Below are 23,936 nucleotides of genomic sequence, written 5' to 3'. Positions count from 1 at the left end.
AGTAATTTCACTTTCGTGATCCGGATCTGCTGTCACTAGCTTCCCTAAGTAGTATTCCCTTACCACCTCCAGCGCCTCGCTACCAATCGTAAACTGGTGTTCCCTTCTGAGATGAGACTATGTAACATTACTTTGGTTTCTTGGTTATTACTTTTTAGACCCATTCTTTTGCTCTGCCTTAGTTATTTATCATGCTTTGCAATCAATTCCCTGAGTGACATGGACGCCGCTGTGGCTCAGTGGTTACGGCGCTCGGCTGCTGACCCGAAAGACGCGGGTTTGATCCCGGCGGCGGCGGTCGAATTTCGGTAGAGGCGAAGTTCTACACTGTAGTGAACTGGGAGATGTCAGTGCACGTTAAAGTACCCCAGGAGGTCGAAGCTTCCGGAGCCCTTCACTACGGCATCCTTCATGACCTGAGTCGCTTTGGGACGTTAAACCCCCATGAACCGTAAACCAACCACGCTCAGTGACTTATCAATGCAACTTCATCAGCGAATCGCCAATTATTAAGGTACTACTCGTTAACTCTTATCACAGACTGTTGCCAACCGAGGCCTCTGAATGATTCCTGCAAACAAGCGTTGAGGACCGCTGGCGACATCGTACTCCCAGCCTGACACCCTTCCTTTTTCGAATGATATTGCTGATTTTAAGGGGTACAGTGGTAGCTGTGCAGTTCCTATATATATCTTCCAGTATTTTGACATACGGCTCATCTACACCCTGATTCCATAATGCCTGCTAGACTGTCGAAGTTTCGACTGAGTCAAACGCTTTCTCGTACACTGTGAAGGCTATTAAAGATGTTCGTTTTATTTTGCGCATTTATTTAACTTGTGATTGGCAGTTTGAATATGGTGTATTGTTGAGTACCCTTTACGAGACCCTGCCTGATTATTTGGTTGATTGAAGTCTAAGGTTGCCTATTAGCGATTACTTTAGTAAGTATACATTGTAGGCAAATTAAAGTAAGTTAATCGGTCTGTAATTTTTCTAGTCCTTGACGTCCCCTTTCTTGTGGATTAAGATTATGTTCGCGTTCTTTGAAGCTTCCGGTACGCTCGAGGTCATAAGGCATTGCATGTACAGGGTGGCTGGCTTTTTTAGCACGATCTCCCGTCCGTCTTGCAACAGATCTGCTGTTACCTGATCCTCGCCAGCTGCTTTACAGTTTTGTAATGCTCCTAAAGCTTTCTTTACTTCTTCTTTTGATACTGGCGGGATTTCTCATTCCTTTGATCTACTGCCTCGCTCATTAACGTTGTGATTACACTGGCTACTGTATAGACTTGTGTAGAATTGTTCGGCTACTCTATACAGCTCATCACAAATCCCTCTATGTTTCTCAACGCATAAATCTTATTGCTGTCTCTGCATAGATTCCTCTTCACAGCTTTTAGGCTACCTACATTCTTTGGAGCATGCTCTATTCTCTCTATATTAAATTCGCTTATGGCGGTTACTTTTGATAGCTCTCCCCGTTCTATCTGCCTGAGGAGTTACAGGCTTTAATGCATTGACGTTTCTTGATCAAGTCTTTTGTCTCCTGAGAGAGCTTGCCGGTATCCTGTCTAACCATCCTATCGCCTAATTCTACAGCGCAGTCCGTAATGAAAGCTGTGAGATTATCTTTCATTGCTTGAACATCGTTGCTCGAAAAGTAGATCCTGAATTCCTCTACTTGCACTCTTGCCGCTAACTTCTTGATGGACTTCCGCCTCGCTAGTTTCTTCTGCACTTGCCAAGTCCAGGCTAATTCGAGACCTTACCATGTTGTGGTCACTACAACGATGACGTATCAGTTTTAAAAAGAAGAAAAAGTCGTTCTCTAAAGCCCTGGAACGCAAGGAAAACTCGTATTTTTTCACAATCACAAAAGAGAACCTCAGCGCATCAGGAGCGCCAGAAATCTAGTGCAAGAGCAACATCCGCTAATGACGTGTTGCAGAGACGGCGGCGCCCAGTTAGGAAACGTCTGTGGTAATTCCCTCGACTACGGGCCTCGACGCTCAGCTGAGAATGCGGGCCGCGTTTTCAAGAAACGTCTATGCATGAAGGCCTATAGCTTTTAAAATGAGAATTCATTGCTTTTTCTTTTACTTTTTTATTTTTCTCCAAATTCTAGTCTAAGACACAAAATTATTCGATTACTCCACTCCTTGCCCATGAGCGCGTTTGTATACGCAAAGCACCCTGGCCAATCCCCTTCGATGGGTATGTGCAGTTAAGCCTGAAGGCATCATCATCATCATTATAAGAGCCGACGCGAACTACGCGACTGTCCATTCTCGACAGAACCCTGATAGCCGCTGCCTGCGGTTTTCATTCCTTTGTTTCGCGTCTGGCACTTTTGTCAGACGGGCTAGATTTCAGACGGGCTAGATGCGTGGCGTCATCGATCGCCAGTTTCATTTAGTCAAGCCTGGACTCCATGTTCGCGAAAGAGCGAGCGACGTTACAAGGCGGCACGGCGACGCTCGCTCCGTCGCTTGTGGGCAACCTCCATGCAAGCGAAGGCGGCAGGCGAACCCGTGACGTGCGCAGCGGACTCCGTGCTTTGCGCACTCAAGCTTAGAAACACGCCCGTAACCTGTTCTCTAGTTCTCTTAAAATTTTATGAGTGTGCCTCATAGTCAGGCCCAAAGGAATATTTTCTGTACGGCAGCGGTGTAGCGGCAGTGGAGATAACCAACGGCTTGCTTGCGGAGACGAAGTCACATCACGGGTTCACGGGTGAGGTGTGCTTTCGTTCGATGCCTGTGCACTCCGGCTTGGTAAAAACACTCCCATAAACTGTCACCGCAATCTGATTGTAAGTGAGCAAAATATAATTTACCAGTGAGAATGCGCGCTGCGAGTGTTTCTGCACAGTTTGAGCGCAGCGGCACGGTGGATCGAGCGCCGGTACCCGCGGCTCGACACGCCCTGCAGTACGCCCGCTCGCGTAGCCCGCTCCAAATGCTGTTAGCCCTCCGCACCCAACAAGAAAATTGTTTTAATTATTTAAATCATGAGGGTCTACCTCTCAGCTACAGAACCAAAAATTTTATCGACAGTGGCGATTACCAAGACGACGGGCTGGTTTCGTGAGATGTACCCGTGAGAAACCGTGGACTAACCGGAAACGGCTTTGGGGGGCTTTGATTGGCCAGTAGCGTGGTGGACTTCCGGGCGACGAGCGAAATTTTCTGTGGGTGCAGATCCGAGCGACACGGCAAGCGACACATGCATTTTGCATCGCGCGACGGCGTCGCTCGTCGCTTGCAGCCGTCGCCTTCGCGTTCGCGTGAGTTTTCGCGTACATGGAGTCCAGGCTTTACCAGTTGTAGCTACTGTTTGTGTATAATCGTTGCGTGTATTTGTGCATCAGATGAAGAAAACTTTCTTCCGCGAAGCAAGGAGGGCTTGCGATGCAGCGGCTGTATGCTATTAGACAGTGTTTATTGGCGTTTGTAGCGCCAGTTTCGCAAAAAGCGTTGAACTTTGACTTTGAGGTTCTTGTTCTCTGATGGGCTTGCGACATGGCCATTGCAGTACCAGCGACTAAAATTACCTAAATGTGCGCACGTGTCACCTCGTCCACGTAAGGAGCAAAACTTCAACGGCGAAGCGTGGATTTAGTGAGAATGATCGTGCCAGCCCAACTCCGACACCGCGTTGCCGAGAAAGCATTGTGATCGCTTACGCGTTTGCGCAAATGGATGCGGAGCTGGCTTCCAGACTGTATGCTGCCCGAGATCCTGGCCGTCTTGTGCCGACTCGTCCACATTTGCATCGATACATAATTTATTTAGGAGCGCTGGATCAGTCTATATTCTGAAAAGGAAGCGACCAGCAACAGTGCAAGCGATTATTTTAACATGGAAGTCCTGGCGTACATCTCCGTCAGGACGGAAGCAAGCGCCAAGGAAATTGCCAGCGCATATGCAGTGAGCCCGTCTTCAGCTTGGAGGTCGCTTTCAAGGCTCAACTACCACCCGTATTATGTGTCTCTTCTCCAGTAGCTGAGGCCAAATGACTTTAAAAAACTGCTTGATTTTTTTGCTACTGGTGCATGATTCAATGCAGCGTAGACCTGGAATTTCTCCCCTCTTTGCTTTGGATTGACGAGGCCGAATTTTGCAGGGACACTAATGTCGATTTGCACAACGCCCATTACAGATGCAACCAGAACACACCCTGGCTACGTGAGCATGAGCACCTGGTACGATTGTTACCAAAGTTTGTGTTGCCTTCCTTTACTGGAACTGGAAACTTACTGTAAGAAGTACGAAGATTGCTTTCTAATTGGCGTCGTGTCTGAATCTGCCTTAGAGTTGACAGTGGTTGCGTTGAAAACAATGTGGCTCCAGCCTCGCCATATTTTTCTTCATTGGCTAGGCAATTCTTGGAGGAATTTTCTCAGCCAGTGGCTTGGGCTTGGCGGAACCACGTCCTGGCTTCCTGCGTCGCCCGACTACATTTCCCTTACATTTCTATCTCCGGGGATATGTTCAAAACGAGATTTTCTGGAAGGAAACGGCCAACCTTGATGGTATGAAACAACGTATGAGAATATCTCTGGAAAGCATTACCATGCAAATGCTTTTATCGGCTGTGAACGCCATGAAAGACCGATTTCTTTCGGTTTGGTTGGTTGCAGCCCGAATGGGAGTGCAGCGTGTTGGCCTTCCAAGTAATTGCACTATATTTCACCGAACCAACTTTTTGTGTGTGTGTGCGCACGTAGACGCAGGCTGAAGTGCTCACACACACTCCTGATATGAAGTTGTTCTCCAGGCGTGAAATGGTTTATGGGGGTTTAACGTCCCAAAGCGACTCGGGCTATTAACGACGCCGTAGTGAAGGGCTCCGGGTTATTTCGACCACCCGGGGTTCTTTAACGTGCAATGACATCGCACAGCACACGGGACTCTAGCATTTCGCCTCCATCAAAATGCGACCGCCGCGGCCGGGATCGAAGCCGCGTCTTTTGTGTCAGCAGCCGAGATCCATAACCACTGAGCCACCGCGGCGGCTTCATTTCTTCTTAAAATGTGGAGTTATACGCTTAAGAGTTAAATTTATCCACGCCGTGGATAGAATTACTCGCGATGATAACCGACTTTCAAGCCCCTCACTGTTCGTAGCGTACGTCAAAGCGTTTGGGGCCGCCTGACGCGCATCGTTTTCATCTCGCCGGTGGGAACAGTAGATTTTTTGCGCAACTTAGTTACAACTTCAGGGAAGAATAACAGAAAGCTAAGAAAATGACGAAGACTAATAACAAGAAGACAGCCTCACAAAGCACTGACTTATAAGACGAATATTTATCGATCGACAACTTATGCTTATATACATGTTTAACCGATTTTTAGAAGTACGAAAATGTCCTTCAAGCAGTGCCTAATCTCAAGTTATGCGACATCCAACACCAGCTGCTGCGCGGACGAATCAGCTCCACGGGAGATGCGCATCTACAGCATCGTCGATGGGCGCGACAACTTCATCGTCAGCATTTGAATCACTTTGGCGAAGTGATTCAAATGCTGGCGGAATCACATTGGAATAGTTATTTAAAAATGTAACCGCATGTTAGGGACCACGCGTCAGCATGCTTGTGTGGTACCGCGTATTTGGCGCGAAGCCCCTGCACCACCACGTCGGCTTCGTGCAGCACACAGAAGAGAATCTTCCCCGATGAACTCTTGCCGCTCTCGACGAAGTCCATCTGCCGGGATGCGACTTCCCCGCCGGTCCTCCGCCGTCCTTGACCAGCACGGCGTTCACTGTCAGCTCTTGGGCGTACGTGTGCATCTGAATGGGCAGCCGTCGCGTCGGTGACAGGATGGCTGCCAGGAACGTCCGCAGTGGCAGGCAGGAAGGGTCCCCCGAGGCGCTCTCGTTCACCAGAGTGTGCGGCAGCGCTGTCTTGAACGCCGCCGAACCAGCCTGCGGACAATCCAGCCCAGTCGCGGAGGCGTAGTCCTGGATGGGCGGGGGCTCGACGTGCATGGCTCCCCGTAGGTTTTGCAGAAGCATGAAGCACGGACAGACGTCTTCAGAGCTCGCACAAGGAATTCTGAGCTGTGCGTTGTTCCTTTGTAGCGGCATGGCGTATTGCTTAGCAAAACTCACGGCCGTGGACTAAAGAACCACGTCATGTGCCAGCGATGCCACTGCCACTGCCGTAAAAAATGGCAGGTGTTCTTTGAGAAATATTCAAACTGTGATTAGACATTATGAGCCTTTAGTCTAACGTGAATATTTTATCAGAATTGCGAAAACCGAGAATTGTAAGGCAATTTTATTTGCCGGCACCATCGCTGTTTTTTTTTTCTTGCTGTTTGTGAAAGCAAGCTATTTTAAACTCTGCACTCGTTTCATCGTCGTCGTTGTCGCGGTCGGTTTCGGAACGCGCACATGTGCATTGGGCATCTTCTTTCACTTCTTGCTGAGTAGGTGCGACTTGCATGTCATGCGAGTGAGTGCTGTTTCCCCGGCGTCTAGTGTCGCATATACCTGCACTGTGGGATCATCCAACAGTCAACAGCTGTGCAATGACTAATCAGGAGGACAAGATTTTGTAAAGAAAAATAAAAGGTGGACGAAAACCTGGGCTGCAATGCGTAGCGAAATGGGTGCGTTAGAAGCAAGGAGCGGACCGATTTCAATAGGGACCGAAACAGCAATCTAATAAGTGCTATAATTGGAGGCGGCATAAATATATAACGGAATTTCGCACGCTGGAACAAACACTCCAATGACTGTGCCCATGCCTGGTGGCGCCATAAAATCGGATGATTTCACTGTTTAAACGGAAGCTAAACTTGTGCAATGGATCTGGATTGCGCGCACGCGCGCCTGTTGTTCACTTTCGCCGCAGGTGCATGCGCGGCATTCAGGAAGTTGCTCTATGCACGATCCACTTCACGCACATTGTCTGCGCTGTCACTGGGACAAAGGTTTAGAAGGAGCTGAGGATCCCAATGTGCCTCCTGTCTCCTTCTCAGCAAAAAGACAACCGCAACCTGCCGGTCCTTCGACTTGATGCCTATTCTTTTGTCGGGTATTGTGATGCATTCTTCCGAAGAGGAGGAGAGACTTTAGTGAATACAGGAGAGGTCTGCCAGGAAGCATATGGAGGTCGTGTTTCACATATTGCATCCACGAGGGCCGTCTCCTTGCCACGTTATATCCTTCTCAGATGAGAGAAGCACATAATGTCACCTCTCTTGTAACTGGATGAGTTGAGAAAGGTTGTCGGCATCGTTATGCGGGGCTTAATGCCACGTTTGAAGTGTTAATTTCTCTTCAATGCATTTTAGTGCTGCAGCAACAATGGAGAAAAACGTGTAATCAAGGACACACTTGCCTTCCGTTTGGCTTCTACTTTCCATGGCGTGTAAGTCGTCTTGTCTCCTGGGAAAGAACGTTCTGAGCCGAGTTTAGTGGGCTCTAGCTTCCCCGTATCTAGAATTTTGTTTATATCGGTTTTTCCCAGCCAAATGTAATTAACTTTTTTAAGAAGATGAAGTATCCTAGGCGGCCGAAACCAACTGAGTGCTGTGGAGAATTGAGTGGCCTAGTCTGCAGCATTTTTTTTCCGTTCGGCAAAGTCAGTTTGTCAGTAAAATCCTAGTAGCTAACTTTTTAAACTTTGGCTTGGTGACAAAATTGTGCATTAGATTGTTTAGATGCTGTTGAAAAACAGCAGGCTGAAATGTTTAGAACAAGGTACCATCTATGTCCACTTTTTGACCGTCCTGAAAAGAAAGCCCGCGAAATCAAAGACTGCCACGTGATAGCGGTGTTACAGCAGCGCCCGAAGACGCGATCTATGTGAACAAAATCTGTGCACCTCCGGACGGCTGTCGCCGATTGCAGTGGCCGTAAATAATGCGCTATCAACTGCTAACCCGTTGCTGTTCTTCCTTTTAAGGCCGGTACTGTATTCAAACTGATTTAGAATGCAGCATCCAACGCGATTCGGGATTACAGTCAAAATTTCATTGAGTGTCGCAATAACTACTGAGATTACTTGTAAAATTCCCTTTTCATATGTAGCACCAGTTCTGAGTAAGAGGAAAAGTTGACATACGTAAGAGCTTTTGTTCTTCAAGGGCAGTTTGTTAAAAGAGAAATAACCCAAGGCGAGTCATGACCAGTGCACTTCAAATTGATCTGAAAAACTTCTTAAACGCCTATACATCATACGGCACTGTGTTTCAGTATATTCAAGCTTTTTTCACTAGGTGATGTTTTGATGCTTTGCGGCACGTATGTTTAGAGCAAACGCTTAAAAATGAAGAGAAAACAACAAGAAGAAAAAAAGCAAACCTCGACGTTCTTGACCACTCATGAAGTGTTAGTGGACATTAACGGGGGCAGCCTCCGGCAAATCATGCGGATCAGCTAAAAGTGGCCTTGCGAACGAAGGACAACCACACTCAGCTCAGTAGAGACGAAAAGTAAAACGAGCGATCGCGAAAAAAGGCTGCGAGGATTGGCGCAAACTTTTACCGCGCGGCAGAGTTTGCTCGGGGCCCTTGGTCATAGGAGAGCCAGGCGTGCTTACTGGGCGGCCAGGCAGAGTCTTGCTCTTTGTGACGCCCGTGGGGGCATCTAGGGAGACGGACGCGGGCTCGCCCCGCGCTCAGAGCAGCGACAACCAATACGCCGGCTTCCGAAGAAGGCGAAGCGAGGAGTTAACCGGCGCTGAGGGACTAACCGGAGTGACGCAAGTGTGCAAATGGCGCAGCTGTTTGCGCGAGCATGGAAGCGGTTTGCGGTGAAGTGCGTGGTCTCTGGGGGGCAGGGTCGCCCTCTTGCAGCCAAGCGAGGATTCCAGGAAAGTGGACGCCTCTGTCTGTCTGCCGGCCGACCGCCACCTTTTCCTCGTTGCCAGGGGCCACAAGTTGATAACATCCAACTCGAGCCTGAAAGCACAGAGAAAAAAAATAAACGAAAGCAAGAAGGAAACGTTTGCCTTCTCCTTGAAGCTCGGCAATATTTGAAAGCGGATACCAGGCAAAAGGGTGACTGCAGCGAAAACACTCAGCACTTAAAACTCAATGAATTTTTTCATTACGCAGTACCAGGACGTGTTGATGTTGAAGAGTTAGACGCAGTCATTTATTCATGCCTAATTCATTCCCTCCAAATCCCCGTGACGAGCATGCCCATGGGGATTGCATTCCATGATGCTGCCATATGGAGCACGCCCGAAGCCAAAAGTATGAAATCTCTCGCAGCTGTCTTACCCCACGTGTTTCGGGGAATGTCTCAAAGTAGAGTAAGTTCTTGATCTGGAGAATAATAGCGAACAAAATTTCCCTGAACGCGGCCGCACAGCTAAAAACGAAATACACAGACTGTTTTCAAATCCTCTTAGTTGAAGAAAACAGTCCTGATACAGGGATCCAACCATGCCTCTCAAAGTCTGCGTGCAGTCGTCTTACAAACTAAGCTCATGAGGACGGCTAGTAGTTGGCAGGTCGAGGCCAAATCTGTCAGCTAGAAGTGAGAACGAAGTTATTTCAATGCTTCTATTTCTCCTTGTTTAATATGGGCATTCCTGCACGCTATTTTCTGATTTTAGGCAATGGCTAGGCAAGTAGCTACCAGCCGAAGCGCTTATTGATACTACATGGCACGCTATGTAGCCCTCTCACAAGAATTGAGTGGGGAAGGTTTTCGCCAGTACTGGATGCACAATTATGCGGTTGTAATGATGGGTCTACCGATTATTGTTTTTTCTTTATTAGTTCATCGCCATAGCTGGGCGTAACTTGAAATGGTCAAATGTTGCTGAGGTGCCAGCCAAGGCCCCAAAAAAGGCGATAATGTAGACGGGAGGCGAAAAACTAAGGGGTACTTCAGAAATTCGTAATTGGAAGTGGAAGCCGTACAACGTACAGGGCAACTGAAATAGAAAAATGTGTGTGCTTGCTCGTGCGCTCAACAGCTCTTGCTGTAGACGCCACAAAAGTTCCTGGCGCATTAGATACAGCTGCGGTGCACCATACTCTTTCCACTGACAACACTGATATCTAGAGCTGGAACTCTAGAGCGAGCAAGCAAACCAGCGCGCGCGCGCGCGCGCGCGCGCGCGCGCACACACACACACACACACACACACACACACACACACACACACACACACACACACACACACACACACACACACACACACACACACACACACACACACACACACACACACACACACACACACACACACACACACACACACACACACACACACACACACACACACACACACACACACACACACACACACACACACACACACACACACACACACACACACACACACACACACACACACACACACACACACACACACACACACACACACACACACACACACACACACACACACACACACACACACACACACACACACACACACACACACACACACACACACACACACACACACACACACACACACACACACACACACACACACACACACACACACACACACACACACACACACACACACACACACACACACACACACACACACACACACACACACACACACACACACACACACACACACACACACACACACACACACACACACACACACACACACACACACACACACACACACACACACACACACAGCAGCAGCAGCAGCAGCAACGAATAGCACCTGTATCATAATCTTTTTTCTTTTGACCAGTGAAACCCGCAGTTATTGAATGTATAGTCGCCCCGCGCAGCGCTATAAGCTGGGCATCTGGCTCAAGCAAAGTCGACACCAGACGGTTCGCTCGAGTTCGCGTTAAGTCCTCTCCATTCCTTTTCGCAAGCACAGTGGCACTATCGCAAGCCACACCATGGGGCTAAAATAGAAACGGCAGCGCCCTGTCTTAGGCCCGATACTCATGCAAGTCCCGTGGGATAAAACTGCACCAGTCTGCACTCAGCGACGCGGAGATTGCGTTCAAGACACAAAGCTAAGGCAGGCGCACTGCCGGTCTTGTATACCTATATCAGGAATGGGATCAAGAAAGAATATTATGCTGGTTAGCTCCAAATTTCCAAACATATTTGCCTTGAAGTATGGAGTTTCTAAACCGCAAGAACTCTCTGAACCGACGTTGCTTCAAACTCCAGCCATCCGGTGCTAAACATCACACCTAATGCTTAACACAACTACCCTAGAGGGAGGCTTTTGTCACGATCCACTGGCTGTTTAAGCTTTCCACCACTGACCGAAAGCATTGGAGCGGTAAGTGTGCTCTGATTTGTCTGCTGGCAAAAACGGTGACCAGTGCTCGTCATGGCTGAAAGCATGCCAAGTGTGAACGGCGCCTGTCTCGTCTCTTCTTCTGTGCTGTCCTGTTTTGGCGCTTTATTTTTTCTACAAACCATGCACCAACTTGCCTCGGAATGTGTTTTACTGAAGTGTGATAGGCCGCGGAACAAAAAATGATGCGCCAACTCGTTAGTCATATTGAAATTACGTTACCATCTGTGATTCTCAAACACGGTAATCCAAAACACATCGCAAGAGAAGTGGAAACTTAAACATGAATTGCAGACTACTTCGAAATATACCCCCAGTACGAATCGTTTAAAACGCAGCATTAGAAATCATCACCGTCAAGTATAGCACGCCACACCCAACCTTAGGCAGCTTGTACAAAGATGGTGACTGGCCACCGTGCTTTCGATTTGTCCCGTTGTTTGAGTTGGAGATATCTCGTGCAGTCCACGTGAGGAGGCCCTTGCGCTTTGCCAGCACTGTCGCTCACAGCCTTAATCGCGAAACAGCCAAGACCCTATCGCTACTAACCGAGCGTCGGCAGAGAGAAACGAAGCTGTGTACGGCGTTCGCAGTTGCATTCGTGGCTTCGTGTGCGGTACTTTCTAGGGACGGGCTCCGCGTGACCTTTCGGCGACGCGAGCTCGTTAAGGGAGGGCCGGCTCCCGCCAGCGTGGCCTTTTGTCTGGGCCGGCCTCTGTGCCGAGCCGCTTGATGAGCCCGTGCCTTTCCGTTTCGGCGCACTCTGCTACGACGACGCAGTCAAGCGCGACTCGGTGGGCGGACAATCCGATCGCGCGCGCATCTACATGAGAGCGAGACCGCCCGCAATGCCACTTCGGGCTGCCTTTGCGCCAAGCCGCCACTGCTGGGCCAGACTAAACCGCTCTAGGAATGGGCAGACGTCAGCCTCAGCGCTGGCGCCCACGGTTCCGTCAGTTATCTCAAAAGGCACTTGAGCTTAGACAAGTTGGGATTTGGAGCCACTGCTCATGTTGCTTTATTCTGAAACAAATGGAAAGTATTGTTCTCTTTCAATTTTTTCCACACCACTGGTGCGCACCGTGAGCCAGGAAACATCGTGCAACAGGAAAACTGTGTTGATATATAGACTGAGCTGCTGCGCGTTGTGTTCAGAAAAGCGGCCGAAAAGTGAACACGAATAACGTGTGCATCCATGTAACGAATTCCCCTTCCCACCTAAAAAAAATAGGGAGAGGAGGAGGTCATGCTGAAATACAATATATTTGTCGTAGTTTTTTTCTTTTTCGCGGCACATTAAATGACCCAGTGGGCCTCACCGCGTCTTACATGACATAATGTGTTCGTACGCTGTCCGCTTTTGTTGCACCCCAAGATATTTTGCAGCCCCGCAAGTTTCAGTACTTTGCCTAACGCTCCGAGCGAACCACCGTGTCAGAAGACCAGAAAAGGTCACTGCTTATCAAAGTGGCATGTTTAAACAGCTTGGCATCGCTCGAAGAGCTTTTAGTAGCCGACTGAAGATGCTGCGTGCTGCCGCACCTGCCAGCAACAGTGCTCCTTGTGCTGCAGAATGCAGGCGTGGCGGCATCATCCCAATTCTGATCTCCACGACTGCAGTGCACTGAGAACCCCATGTCATGCTGGGACCGCAAGACAAGAGAACATCGTAACCCACTTTGTAATAAAGACGCGCCCAGGGATTTTCACTAAAGTGTACCCCATGCAGCTACCGTTATAAAAGTGACTCGCACGCCACGGAAATCGGAAGCCGAGCGGGTGGTGAGCGTGTGTTTTTACACTTTGTTACTCTTTGTTGTTCCTGCATCACTAAAGTGCAAAAATTAGGTCCGAAGCTCCACCTAAGAATGCCACAATTCAGTTTCAACAAATCCAGTTAAAAGAGATGTGACACTATTTGCCGCTTTAACTTGAAAAGCATGAGAATGTGGAAAAAGGATGGCTGCCATGGATTCACCCAATTGTGGAAGATGAGCTTCTGCACTTCCTCCTTAACATTTAGGAATAATGCGTAGCGTTATTCGACAAAAAAGAAGGCGTGATATGAAATGGCCTGTAGATCTAGTGTGACAACCTTTTTCTTCGGAAGGCAGGATGCATACAGGAATCCCTCTGAGGATCGTGAACTTCTGTCCAGTGGTGGGACAATTTATGTGTGAAGTGAATCGTATCCAAAGTGACTTCCCGCAGCGAGCCTGTGTACCTACGGGTATAATGAATCTAGTGCACACGTAGATGCAATCGAAGGCCGTGGCGCCATCTGGCCAAAGACGATTTTAAACGTTCCTAGAACGTTGTCCATCTGGTTGTGACGCTAAGTCACAACCACGGGATTGTTTGTACCTCGGTACAAAATTTCATACTGTCATCGGGTCCCATGCCAACATTTATAATATTCCCGCCTGTGCCTTTATCGAATTCGGTCCGCTCCCCTGTTTTATTAGGCACACTTGGTTTTGCTAAACCACGCGTATGTTAGTCTGCCTTTTAATCTTTCTTCTCAAAATCTTGTCCTGCTGATTCCTCAACCTCCGGGTTACCTGGCCGATCCTCCTCTGTGGGTGCGGGCTATTAGGCGCCCAGAGAAACAACGCGTACTCGTGACGCGCAAGTTGCGTCTGTTCAGGAAAAAAAGTGGAAGACGACGACAGTGCGCAGATCCGCGTGCGTCTAATCTAAGCATGACGACGACGGTAGTGAAACTAGCGTGCAATTGAAACGATTTTATATAAGCAACAAGAAATAATCAGAGTTCGTCTGGACAAATTTGACCTTATATTTCGCGCTGTTCGCGAATTGTACAAAATAATCACGGATGCGTAGAGGTCCATAATGTCGAAACGCAGTTATGGCACATCAGGTGATGCCTGTAATTTTTCCCGGCAGCGGCAGTGCCATTGCGTGTAAATGACGTAGACGTTCTTCTCGAGCACCGCCATTGCCACGTTCTGCAGGCGTCAGCTTTGCTAAGCACTATGCCATTCTGGTGCCAGGGAACGCCCTGCTGTGATCTTTGAAGGCGTCGGCTCCTGCATCGTGAGTCTGCAAAATATGCGCCGTGCCGAGTACTTCGAACCCCCTGATGGTTGCACTGGCTGCCATGGCTCTCGTGGGTCGTGCGTGGACTGGGCTCGGCGCCAGGACGGCCTTCAAGCTGGCGGTGCAGCACACGCCGGTGAGCGAGAGCGCCTCGGGGGACCCTTCGTACCAGCCACTGCGGACGTCCCCGGCGGCTACCCGGTCGCCGCCCGCCCAGACAGCGCAGGAGGTGCACCCGTACACCCAAGGTGCATCGGTGGAGCTACAACCGGCGTTGTTCCTCCGAGGAGCTCACGTCCTGGCAGACACTGCGGGCCAGGTCGAGGGGATGGTAGCGAGCGGAGAGGCTCCCATCCACAAGTTCCGCTCCTTGGGCGCTGATGGGAGCCTGTCGAACCCACGGCACGGGCTTTGAGCCAGACGTGCGAGCACTGCTGACGAGCGAGCACTGCTGCGCACCTTGACGAGGCTCTTGTTGGGTACTCAACCGTTGGGGGACAATCCTGTGCTCTGAAGCAGTGTTCCAGGTGACTCAGTTTAAAAAGCGGTACTGCTTACGAGACATTTTCGCGATTCTAATTATTGTTGAATAATTCGTTTGTGTGTCATCAAACTTTCCTTTATATAAGTCAACGCTTTGTCTGTGTGTTTTCAGTTAACTAAGTCTATCGCAGTTTTGTTAGCTTGCAATTGTTCATCGTTTCAGAAGTGATTGCTCAAATGTACAGGGGGCGTCAAAATTTCTCAGGGCACGCTGCCAGCTTTTGAGCTCAGTAGCGCTGTCATGCATGGTGACGTGAGGCGCCCAGCGTGCGCTAATATTAATGAGGAATGAAAAGTGATTCAAATGCTGACGCACAGGCTCCCGCGCACCTCGACGATGCTTTAGGTGAGCATCTTGCGAGGAGGACTTTCGTCTGTGCAGCAGCTGGTGTTGCAGCTGACACAGTTAAATAAGCGTCGCTGCCTGTTGGGAATTTTCGTGTTTGTAAAATTGGTTAAATGATGTATACATGAGTCTGTTGTGTGCAGATAAAACTCGGTTTTATATGTTAAGGCTTTGCGTGAGCGTTTTCTTTTTATCAGCGGTTGTCGTTTTGTTCGCTTGAAATGCGAGTGGCGAGTGGCCTGCATGTCTTGATGCTGTCCCAGTGACACATCGACGGCATGGGCAGTTGTCACTTGTCACCTGTCCTTCATGTTCAACCGCAAGTTATCCTTACTCTTAAACAGCTGTGATTGAGAGTCCCACACCTTTCGTCCTCTTGCGAGGCAAAGCGAATGCCAAAGAAAATTAGCTCGCTCTGTCGCACGCAATGATGGAACCCCAGAGCACTGCAGACTGCGGGTGTGCAGCAGACCAAGGCTGAATGAACTCTAAGCACCAGAAACTGGAGAGCAAGTAATAAGCGGCTCCTGGGCGAACGGCCTAGCGAAGGGGGATGGACGGAGAGGAAGGCGGGAATAGGAGGAGGACAGGAGACGAGGTTGAGAACGTGGCTTTCATTGCGCGCTGAAGCAGTGTTCTCGGCGAGCCGTCAGCGGTGATGACGATGGTAATGATCAGGCATGATTATGTGTGAGTCCCAGTCTAAAAAAGGCTTCAAACGCGCATTTACGCGGCTACCACTCCGTGTTAATTCGCCTCGCAATGTAATGATGGATAATTAGCTTTTTACAAGTTTTCATCTTCAGACAGGTATAAGGTTTACCTCTGCAAGATGATTACGACAACCAGGTGCGTTTCTTTCATTTCTGGTGACGGCTCAAAGTGTGAGCACTTTTTACGATTCTTTTCGCTCAAAACCTCGTGTTAGGAAACCTCGGGAAGCAGCCCTTAAATGCTTTTGCATTAAAATTTCCCTCCCGCCGATTTTCAGTCCCGTAAAACGAGTCAACTCTCTGAGTGGACCACGAAGAAAATGAATTTCATAACATGGGTATGTACTATATTTTGTAATGCAAACAACAACAACAACAACAAATATGCTTTCGGTCCAATAACTGTCGGCCACCTTGGAACCTGGCTTTGAGGAGTGACCAAGCTTCGTTCAGACGGTTGCGACTAGTTCAGACCTACAAATGCTGAACTGCTTTCCTTTCATTATTTGGGAATGCAATAATGTTCTTCGTGAACGCATGGCTGCAACACTGACTGAACCGCCAGCTTTGCTGCAGTCCTGTTCCGCAGGCGGAGGTATCGGTGGCGGCGTGCTCTTTACGTCTCGAATTTACTTAATCATGCGGTCAAAGGTTCGTTCACTTTAATTGCAGTGCGTGTACTGCAGAGCCATGAGTACAATATCAATAAGCACGGAGCTCACTAGAAGCCAAAGTGGCAAAGTTGCACCACCGCTGAAGCCACGTCGAGGTACCCCGACTCCAAGGTTCTATCAGCGCTCTCCCTACGTGTCTGGCCAGATACCGTGTCCGGTACTTGGAATGGCAAAAAGTGCTTCTAAAAGTGGCCCGACTGATCCATAAACTTGGCATCCCCCGAAGAACCACCTCATCACGCGGGGGAACAGAAACACAGGGGAGCACCCTCCGGTGCACAGACGTGCGAAGAAAATTTTATCTCCCTATCGAGAGTATATGCCAGAACGAAATGGATTGCAGCAAGGGGGTAGCACATTTTATGACGGCTCATCGGCATGGTTGCAGCCCCACTCGGGCAGGTCAGGTCGTTTGACTGCTTGACATGCCGCCGCCTTTGCTGTCTTCGGTTGTTCGAGCTGGGCAGCGCGCATGGCCTGCCTGACTGCTTTCGCGTCTTAGGGAGGCGCCACCACCAGCCGCTTATCTCTTTCGTGCTGGTGCCCTGTCGACAATAGCTCCTCATGAGTCACTTATTTGAGTGAATGTGCGTCTACCATTATCCCATAAGGCAAATGTCCTATAAAACGTCCGGAGTTTTTCTGTAACTGTTCGCCGCTCAGTTCGTGAGCGCTGACCATATATACACAGGAGTGTCTCACGCTCGTCATGAAAACGTGGGCATAATAAAAGGAAATTATTCACATCATCCACGACAGCACAACCGACGTACATAGGTGAGGTGGCAGCGTGAACCTTCTGCAGCCATGTCGGCGCACAGGCGGAGTTCGTGCGCAGACGCTACAAGAGGGTAGCTCTCTCGTGCGACAAGCCTCCTGACACGCAAGGGAGGTGCAGCGTCCTTCGCTGCGTTCGCTGCTTGAGGGGCCACAGCGCATGCGAGCTCTTCACTGGCCTTAGCGACGCGTTATACCGCATTCTCATCGTCGTATGCGGCGACATAAAGCCTGCCATTGGTGACACATGTCAGCCTTCTACCTCCTCCCTCATCCGACTCTATTAAATGGTCATGGCTGCTACTGCCGGCGAACGTTTGGAAGTATGGAAGTAACGGATAAAAGATAGGGAGGGCGATGGTTTAAAACATGCAGTGCGGGAGGCTACTGACTGGAACACCAATGGGAAACTTTGCATGCTAGACCGGGATGCTGAACAGGCATGACAGTAATTAAAATACAGTAATTACTTCAACACTGTAGGTACAGAAGAACTGGCACTATCCAGCATTTTAATACGAATTTGCAGCGCGGCAAAGAGGTGGCTGGCAGAAATACAATATATTGTGTAATACTACTTGTTTTCTACAGAAACCTTCAGAAGAGTGCGTTAAGTTATCTGACATACGAAACGGTATTAAGCCAATAATTGGCCGATAGGGCTAGATCGTATTTTTATTTAAAACAAATTACGAGGAATGTGGGCTTCTCAGCTCCTCATGAGGTTTTGCCCTAGAGTGGTGCCGGTAAGACGTGCATAAGTACATCATGAGTAATGCGGCTTCCCGGACTCAGCGTGCGTACCGACGGCTGCAGCGAATACCGCGTGCACGGAGACAAATTTTTGTTGGCGGAGGCGGAGTGACAGAGCCGGTCCGAGGACAAACGCAGGACTGCTTTGTTTCACAGGCAACTGCATATAGGCTCCTTGGCTGTTGACGCAACACGAAAGCATCAATCATATTTTACACGTGTCAGTACAGCGCGTCCTATCGCAAATGGCGGTGCTGACATTCACGAACTTGCGACATGGAACATGCGTCTGATGAGGAAAAACTACAAGCACACGCACGCACAATGCACAGCCGTGTATCGAGAAGAACGCAGGCTAACATGCGCCCCGAACAAATCAGAAATCCTAATAATCAGGAATTGGAGAAACGGCAACCCCATCTAGGTGGGGCTTAACGGAACCAGAATTCAGGAAGCCTCAAGGGCCGAAACACTCAGGCTGACTATCGCAAACAGCAACAGTAATCAGGAGGTAATAAGACGCCTAGCAGAGACGACAGAGCAAGTAGCAAGGATGATAGGCAGAATCACTAACAGAAGAAGAGGCATGAAAGACAAAAACACCCTGAAGCTAATACAGGCATTCGTAATTAGCAGAACAGTGCACGCCGCGCCGTACCTTAGAAAAGCAGACAAGGAGAAAATCAACGCCCTGATAAGGAAGACATTTAAGAGAGCTTTCGGCATTCCGATCAGCCCGTCAACAAGAAGGTTAATGAAGCTGGGGATCCACAACACGTTGGATGAAATAATGCAAGCCCACCTGACATCGCCAAAACGCCGCCTAGCCAAGAGCAGGACTGGCAGAGAAGCTTTTGGATCAAATTTTCATACATTAGCACAACGTCATGAAGACCACGAAGAGGTGAACATTTTACAAGTAAAGACCGTACGAAGTGACATGCAAGCAGCCGCGGTGGCTCTGTGGTTCTGGTGCTCTTTTCTTTTATGTGACCGAAATAGGTTGTGGTTTCAAGAATATTATAGTAACTGCCGAGGGTTTCCTCGATGTTGTTACACTCCTGATAGTTTGATTTCATGAGAAGTGTCAGTTCCAGGCAGGTGTCTCGACTTAAACACTTCCCTATCGGCGTTGTTTGAGCAGGGTCCGTCAGGATGGTCAGGCCCTGTATCGCAATGGCCAGAGCCAAAAGTAGTCCCTTGGGGTTTTCTGTGGCGCCGCATTAAAGTCTGCCACAGTTATTAGACGCTGCTGAGCCGTTTTTGAGGCCGTTGAGAATAACAGATTCAACACAATCATTTGATTAGTAATTTGGTTAAACGCACAGCAGCAAAAAATTATTCAGCGTTAGCGTTGCGAAATTTCTCCTTCTGTTTCGCGATGTACGTATTATTGGATAAAACAATCAGGCTTGCGGGAAGGCACATAATGCGTAATAGCCTTTTGAGCGTGTGCCAAAGGATGTCTGCACTTTTTCCCAGCAGTGACAATGTCATCGCTGGCACTGACCCATTCTACGAGCGTCAGCTTTGCTAAGCGCTACGCCACTCCGGGGCAAGGGACTCACCTGCCGCTCAGCACTCCTGCGGACGACGCGCCGGAGAGTGCTCCCTGCCTCTGGAAAAGCAGCGGCGCGCCATGCACGGCGAGCGCCCGCCCATCCAGGATTACGCCCTCACGGGTGCTCTGGCTGCCATGGCTCTCGTGGCTCGTGCGTGGACTGGGTTCGGCGCCACGACGGCCTTCAAGCTGGCAGTGCAGCACACGCCGGTGAGCGAGAGCGCCTCGGGGGACCCTTCGTACCAGCCACTGCGGATGTCCCCGGCGGCGACCCGGTCGCCGCCCATCCAGACAGCGCAGGAGGTGCACCCCCGCGCCCGAGGTGCATCGGTTGAGCTACCACCGGCGCTGTTCCTCCGTGGAGCTCACGTCCTGGCGGACACTGCGGGCTGGGTCGAGGAGTCGGTCCCAAGCGGAGAGGCTCTCATCCACAAGTTGCGCTCCTTGGGCGCTGATGGGAGCCTGTCGAACGCTCGGCACGGGCTTTGGACCGGACGCGGGGTGCTATCGTGCATGGTGACGTGAGGCGCCCAGCGTACGCTCATACTATTGATGAATGAAAAGTGATTCAAATGCTGACGCACAGGTTCCCGCGCACCTCGGCAAAGCTGTGGGTGAGGACCTTGCGCGGTGTACTTTCGTCTGGGCAGAAAGAGGTGCTGGATATAACGCAGTTTGAGAGGAGCAGTGGACTGCTGGACATCTTTGCGTTTGTGAAACCAGTTTATTCATGTGTATGCAATCCTGTTATGTGCCGATAAATCTCGGTTTTAATATGTCAGTGCTTTTTGTGTGCACTTAATTTTTATTAGCCCTCGCTGATCTGTTAGCTTGTAACTAATCATGTACGCATCACTAACTAGTTTAAACGTATGCAAGTTACCCGCAGGTTCTGGTGCTTTCTCACTGATGCACCGATAGCGTGGGCACTTGTCACTGGTCGTCACTTATACCTCACTTTCAACCAAAAGTTGTCCTCACCGTTAAACTGCTATGACTGAAAAATCCCAGAATTTTCGCCCCCTTCTGGGACAACAACGACAACGATGCATTCATGCCAAAGGAGTTTGACGATCGCTACCGAGACTGCTTCCTAAGTGAAGAGGACCTTTCTTCCACATATTCAGCTGAACAACGGCAAGCAGGTAACACGGTGAGATCGAATTAACCCGCAGATGGAAGCATAGAAACCTCGACAAAACCCACTGAACAGAACCGTTGTTCGAAATCCCCAAAGAAGGAGGGAGTGTTATAAAATAAAATGTTTCCATCAGCCTGTCTTAATGCAGAAGTTAGAATTCGCAGAACGTAAACCGCCTTCGTACGTGTTGAAAAGTCTACACGCACTCATGCAAGAATTAGGTACACGCAGGCCTTGGAGGGGGCATATATAAAAGTGCTAGAAAATATCTGTAGAAATTTCGCAGCGACCATAGTCCTTAAGAAGAAAAGTGATAGAATATCAATCATACTGGGGATACAATCTCCCTATGAACTTTTACTGCATACAAGAGGTATTCAGATGTATGAGGAGGACTAGGGTTTGGATATAATCAAGAAAAACTTGAGAACTTTTTATGTGCTGGCGCGATTGCGCTGATAAGTCACTTGGGAAGTGGGGAGGGGGAGGGGGAGACTGCAGCGCATACCGGACGACCTAACCATGCAAAGCCCCGCGGTAGAACTGAAAATCAATATGAAGAAAGCTAAAGTAATGCTCAACAGCCTGAAAGGAAAACAGTACTTTGCGTTTGAAATGGTAGGAGACTGCACTTCTCAGGGCCAAGCAATGACCACAGATGCGGACCATGAGAGAAAAATAGAGAGGAGGGTAAGGATGGGGAGAAGCGCATGTGGTAGGTACTCTAATGTCATCGATACCAGCTTACCATATCTTTCGAAAGGAAAGTGCCTACTCTTCCCAGTACTCACCTATTCGCACTTTTCAGCGCCTACAGGCGGCGACGCGGTATCATCGTCATGGAGAACGGAGCTGGAGAACGGAGTTTTCGAACAGATATCGAATAATTGGTACGAAGCTCGAATAAGACACGTCGGTGCTTTCTTCGAAGGCAGTTTCAAAAGGACTACTCCGGCGCCACGAAGCATGCTGCCGCCATCGGTCTGGGCGGGAGGGAAGGTTCATCTTCGCGACGCAGTCCATTTCTTCTGGCGGCGTTCTTAATGTTCATACATGACCTCCGAAACTGCGAGACGCAAGACTGCTCAGGCACGTTCAACACACCGTGCATTGATGTCCTTGTTTCGCCCACGCTCATACGCCCAGGGCTCATAGCGCTCGTCCCACTCGGTGGCTAAGATGTGGCGTTAGTTTTTCCTTCTCGCCATTCGTAGAAAATGGTAATTTTCCTCTGCGTTTGACATGGCCGTCATCAGGTTAGCACAATAACTTTGTGCTGCGTCAGTGCTGCGCCTTTTGATAGCTATACCTATAATTCCATAAGTTATAGCGCCGTACTGCAGCTTTTCCGATAACGCTTCGCTTTTCCGTACTATTATTCGTTGGGCGATTATTCGATACATGTTCAAATAACTGTAAAAAATATTTGATTTGCATTTGATTCGATAGTTTTATTATCCGATTCGGTTATGAAAAAGCACTATTCGCGTACCCCTAGCTTGGTTCGCTGCTGACACAAAGTGAACAACTGCGTGCTGTGTTTGCTCTGTTACTCAATCCTCTTAGGTTCGTTCACCTAATTTCACTTAAAACGGCCTATACTGCACCTGGATAGACCTGTATTGCGCATAGTGCGTGCCGTTTCATGTCTACAAAGGGGCGATCTCTGAAAGAGAATAAACCGCCGCACTCCAAAATTCAAACTGCACGGCGTTGCCGCAGTGATCGGTTTACGGATGACAGTTCTGGAAAAAGCGAAGCGCTTGCTACAAGTCCGTTAGCCTGCTCAACAGGCTCCCGGACACGATTTAAAAAGTGAATGATATAAGTGAGACCTTTTTTTAGTATCTATCAGGCCTCATTGTGGCCTCATATAGCTTCCCTCCAGGCAGGAACCACGAGCAGGGCCGCTTTGGACACCATTGTGCACCCTTAAAGTTATTCGTTTCGCTGCGGTTTAAAGACAATAGCATCTGGGCAGCAGATGTTGGAGACGGGGATGTTTTGTTTTTGACGTTTCAATTTCTCAATTTTCTGCAACTGACCTCCATTCGTGTCTTTTCAGCGTTCTAACCGCACCGCTAGCCTTCGCGCATGCGCAATGATCAACCACACGAAGTAAGGAAACATCGAGACATGCGCGTCGCAGAACTGCACGTCCTTGGCGGTCGCAGCAGCCTAAGAGAAAGAGGGCAGCAGGGATTTGTCAGTCAGCCCTCGTAGCGCCATCCGCATACTCGTAGCGCCATCCGCGGGGGAGGCCTGCCGGTAGCGCGGTCAGGGCCTACCTGTCACAGTCCGCCGCCACACGACCAGCGCGTGGAGGATTACAACGGAACGAAACAGCCGTGCGTGTGTGCGTGTGTCTAGCTCGCCAAGGCCGAGCGCATATGGCTAAGTCAGCTTTTGCCTTGCGCTCTGCCTGAACGCCATGTTTCGCTCCTAATTATACCCGAGCTCCGAGGACGAAGAAAAGGAAAGAATAATAGCCAAGGTGTGCGGCGTAAAGGACCGAGTGAGCGCTGCTTGCGGGGCTTCCTCCGGTGGGCGTGAATATTTTAGCGGCGTGATGACGAAGAACCGAATTGCACGACGAACGCTTGAAAAAGAGCGGGTTCGGGGATGGCGACCTCGGCATTTAGTGGCACTATCTCGGAGGAAGATAGCACGCGCAGAAAGCGTGGATACGGAAGCGTGGAGGGGGACATTCGCTACAGAAACTGATAAGCTCCTTAGAGGCAGCATGCTATAGCTTGTTTCATGAGCTCGCTTGAACAGGAGATGCAACTTGGATCTCAAAAAGAGGCTGTTGTGAGAATCTATAGGCGCAGTTGATTTCACCTTCGTGTCCAGCACAGATCCCGTAGCAGATAGTTGTTCAAACAGAACCAAAGAACGACATACATAAATAATACGAATTGTACGCATAGGGATTAAAAAAGTGAGACCAAGCCGCCCGTGTGGGCTGTAACCAGGTAGTAAATAGGCACAAACAATTGTTTCATTGAATTCAAAAAGAAATACTATACTGTCAAATACGTCGAAAAATTGGTTCACAGTAGAAAACAACGATTTTACTGGCAACAGGCCAAAACGTGC

General features: G+C 49.3%; 1 protein-coding gene across 1 annotated transcript; it reads right to left on the bottom strand.

Annotated features, from left to right (window-relative positions):
• Window positions 1-3,095: 3,095 nt before the first annotated feature.
• LOC144111982 (uncharacterized) lies at window positions 3,096-19,821 on the bottom strand. The gene is made up of 2 exons (XM_077645074.1): window positions 19,704-19,821; window positions 3,096-8,921 (listed from the first exon to the last, which is right to left on the bottom strand). The coding sequence occupies exon 2, from the start codon at window positions 6,094-6,096 to the stop codon at window positions 5,578-5,580; it is 519 nt and encodes a 172-aa protein (XP_077501200.1). The 5' UTR covers window positions 6,097-8,921; window positions 19,704-19,821; the 3' UTR covers window positions 3,096-5,577.
• Window positions 19,822-23,936: the final 4,115 nt, after the last annotated feature.

The sequence above is a fragment of the Amblyomma americanum genome, chromosome 1 (assembly GCF_052857255.1).
Source record: "Amblyomma americanum isolate KBUSLIRL-KWMA chromosome 1, ASM5285725v1, whole genome shotgun sequence".
Lineage (NCBI taxonomy): Eukaryota > Metazoa > Arthropoda > Arachnida > Ixodida > Ixodidae > Amblyomma > Amblyomma americanum.
Note: the sequence above shows the minus strand (reverse complement) of the source record. Positions and strands in the feature narration are given on the sequence as shown.

What these genes read in the sequence shown, in the direction of transcription:
- LOC144111982 (XM_077645074.1), bottom strand. Translation starts at nt 6,096, where the DNA reads ATGCCGCTACAAAGGAACAACGCACAGCTCAGAATTCCTTGTGCGAGC.